This window comes from Lactuca virosa, chromosome 1 (genome assembly GCF_052849685.1).
Source record: "Lactuca virosa cultivar CGN04683 chromosome 1, Lactuca_virosa_CGN04683_v6, whole genome shotgun sequence".
NCBI classification, from domain to species: Eukaryota; Viridiplantae; Streptophyta; class Magnoliopsida; order Asterales; family Asteraceae; genus Lactuca; species Lactuca virosa.
In genome coordinates, this window is record NC_136426.1 from 294,567,257 (window position 1) to 294,571,197 (window position 3,941).

A 3,941-nucleotide genomic window follows, 5' to 3' on the forward strand; every position below is an offset into this window, starting at 1 on the left:
TGTTGTGAACGATGTGTTCACCAGATGTACTCTAAAAACCCTAGCAACTATGGACTTAGTGCCTCATACACGAACATTTGGCAACTATGGACTTAGTGCCTTATAAATGAACGTTAGTAGCTATGGATTTAGTACCCTATAGATGAACATTGGTAGTTATGGAATTAGTACCCTACAGATGAACCTTGGCAGCTATGGACGTAGTGCCTGTTAAATAAACCCTGACAGTGATGGACTTCGTGCCTATTCCTTAGGACAATCCTTATGTTTGAATGAGTGGATGATAGATGATTCTTAGGTGGCCAATAATAATTACTATTAGAATCAAACATTCAATTGAAACAAAATCAAATTCACTAGATATAAGCAAACATCAAATCATATGGTTGAAATCACAACTAAAAAGTCAAGACATGAAGTTGGAGAAACTAGGGTTCTAGCCATACATGACTAAAACAAGATCACAAATCTAGCAAATGAAATTATAGTGCTTACAAAATGAAATCAAATGGTCCCAAGTGTAAATCAACTCCAAAATTCTCCAGAAAATCGCATTTTCTGCTCCAAAAGTTGATAGATCGAAAAATAAAGTCAGTCGCCTCTTTTTAGGAAAGATAAGAAACTGCCACTAAACTCACGTCCACGTGTACATCGCCCGTCTAAATTTACATTGATGTTTACACAGCCTGTGTAAATGAAATAAGTAGACTGCTCAAAATGGTTGGGACATCAAAGTGTGCTCGATTCTATGGGCCGTGTAAACTCATGCCCTACTTTTCCACGGCCGTAGAAGTCCCTGAATGGCTGCATTCTCCAAATTTTCCATATCTTCCTCCCCGATGCTCCGAAAGTCGTGAAATCTTGTATGTGTCTTCTAGTCACCTCCCTAAGCGAGATCCTACTTCTAAGAGTCCGTGAAATGTCACAAAAATGTGACAGTGAAATAATATCATGGAATATCCCGAAAAACATATAAAATGAATGGGCTTAAGACTAAATTCTCATGATATGAAATAAAAATACAAAATGGCGCCTTATGATCTCTTTATTTCCGGCTGACGAGACTTGCCCTGTTTGTTGCAAGGCATGCTTGGACTCCTTTGGGGAGCATGCAGTTCATTGTAAAGAGCTCGCGGGTTTCAAGTACCGACACGATATGGTTAGGGATGTTCTTTTTGACATATTTAGGCGCGCTGGGGTTTCTGTCAAGAAAGAGGCACCTGTGAATTTTCTGACTGACCCATTGGAAGGAAGATCAACACTTAGACCAGCTGATGTTTTAGTATTTGGATGGGCTGGAGGAAAACATGCATGTGTGGATCTAACAGGGGTTTCCCCTCTTGTGGGCTTGGGGAGTGGGGTTTTCACTGTGGGGCAAACTGCTTTAAAAGCTGCATCAAGCACAGTGGCAAAACATGAGAAAGCGTGCATGAAAAATCAACACACGTTTATATCATTTGAATTTGATACTTTCGGTTTCCTTGCGCCAGAAGCTGTGGAGCTACTCAATAGAGTCCAACGGGTCATGTATAGTAATTTTATGACTCCAAGATCAATAGATGTTGTTTTTAAAAGAATTAATTTTGTCATCCAAAAAGGGGGATTGCGGCACAGCTTGTTGCTCGTTTACCCGTTACGTCTATATAAAAATTTCTTCTTTATTTAATATATAAATGGTGCATAAAATGCAACTAACAGATGGTTATTTGTATAAGTATTAAAAATTTAGTTATTTTGTTAAAAAAAATCTTTTAGTTGTTTCTATTAAATTTATCTTAAAACCATATATTTTCTAATGGGTGGAGCGTGGAACTTCTTATTTTGACAAGAAATATAGCACCTTCTTGTCAAAGTAGAAGGACCTATACTGTAATATTCACTTGTTTTATACCGTTGCAACCATCCTGTTCTCTTCCCCAAAATAGATACACAGAACTGAGAAATACCAATTGAAAGCTGAAGAAACAAAAATGGGTTCTTCCTTATCATCAACAAACGCATGGATTCTCTCTTTACAAGTTCTGTTGTTAGCTTTCGGCGTCGTATCGGTGGCTATGGCGGTGGAATACATCGTTCCGCTGCTGTTAGACTTCGCCGTCAACGATCTCCCGGCGATGTGGTCCCTTCTCCAGTCGTATCTCAAACCACCGTATCTCTACCTTCTAATCAACGTTATTATTTTCACAATATTCGCCACATCAAGCTTCCACCACCGCATCATGCACGAAAGTCAATCTCAGCCACCGTTGGTTAATCCACCGACGTCGAATCTCCAAGGAGTTCCGATTCAACATAATTTTGGTATGTTGGAGCCCCCAGTGGTGGTTTACGACAGTGCGCCTATGGGTTTTGAAGATCCTCAACCTCCAATTTCAGATCTTGAAACAGCTCCGATGAATGATTTAGAGGTGGCTGGAGTTGAAAATGAGGATGAATTTGTGATTTCAAGGTCCAGCTGGAATCCGCCGCCGCAGATAAGCAGCTATCAACCACCGCCGGTGATTACTCAGTCGGAGAAACCACTCTTTACTTCCCGATTCGCACACCCGAAACAGACAAAAACCAGTTCCGATGGTAATTTTCTCAATTTCTTTACTTCAATTTTTTTTTTAAATTTAATTTCGATAAATTGCAGATTTCCATTTCAAACTTTAGTTATTTAATCAACTAATAATTACGAACAAGCTGTAACATTAATTATCGTCCAGATAATGTTTGGATATTTGAATATTTGAAAAATAAAAGATATTTAGAAATTATTTTTTCAAGTATTAAATATACATAATCGTAACGGCTATATTTTACTTTTGACAAAGTCTTACGACACCGTATTATATAGGTTACAGGGCCCTAAAGGTAGCGAAACCGAAGAAACAGGAGACGTTAGAGAGCACGTGGAAGACGATAACCGATGGCCGTCGCATGCCGCTCACGCGCCACCTCCGGAAATCAGAGACCTTCGAGAACCACCGTCACTCGGATGTGTACCCTCTTGAACCACCGGCAGAGGCGGCGGTGGGGGTGGCAGGGAAGGGAAAGAAGGTGATGAAGAAAGCTGCGACGCTAAGAGACCGTACGAACTACGACAACCAAAACAATCGTCCTCCGTCGCCGGCGTCGGGTGGGAAAGTGAGGAAAGATGGGTCACTGAGTCACGATGAGTTGAACCGGCGAGTGGAAGCGTTTATAAAAAAGTTTAATGACGAGATGAGGCTGCAACGACAAGAGTCGATGAAACAGTACACAGAGATGACTAACCGTGGGACCCATTAAAGTTCTTTTTGCTATAAAATTTATACCTTAAGGAGTGTTTAGTTATTTATTTATTTTAGCCCTGGAGGAATGTATTCGTTACCTTTCCACCCACTGATTAATGTGGGTTTTAATAGGTATAGATGTGCTATGTTCCATGTTTTAAGGAAATGGATAATTTCTTTATCAATCTTATTTAACATAATCATGTTGTTTTGGTCAAAAGTTTTATTTGAAAATTATGTGTTAATAATTTATTGATTAGAAAATATGTCGAGTATGCCAATCTCCAGCTCCTTCCCTTGCCGTTGTTCGACATGAGGTTTAAATCAATTTCCCATTTTCCCTTCTCTATTTTTTTACCCATCTTGATCAGTTAGAACGTCCCATCAGATTTTATAAATATATCCATTGAGTGAAAACAATCAAACCTACTTCTTTATCTAATATAAAAATACTTGCATCAATTTAACATATATAAAAATAAATAAATACATAAACATCTTAAAAAAAATGAAAACATATCGTCTTTTAACTTTTCTATATTTTATAACATTAAAGAGAATTAAAATTGTTTATATAATTTGGTTTTTCAATTTTGGTAATGGCATCTTTAAGTCTTCTACCTGTGTTCAGCCCTCTGTTAAGGGGTTGTCATTTGAATTCATTAACCGTTTAAACCCAATAGT

The 3,941-nt window shown here is 38.3% G+C and overlaps 1 protein-coding gene across 1 annotated transcript; it reads left to right on the forward strand.

The window, feature by feature from the left end:
- The first annotated feature begins 1,928 nt into the window (after positions 1-1,928).
- Positions 1,929-3,442, forward strand: LOC145167177 (uncharacterized). The gene is made up of 2 exons (XM_079086281.1): positions 1,929-2,574; positions 2,840-3,442. Exons 1-2 carry the CDS (start codon positions 1,971-1,973, stop codon positions 3,271-3,273), a joined length of 1,038 nt encoding a protein of 345 aa, XP_078942407.1. The 5' UTR covers positions 1,929-1,970; the 3' UTR covers positions 3,274-3,442.
- Positions 3,443-3,941: the final 499 nt, after the last annotated feature.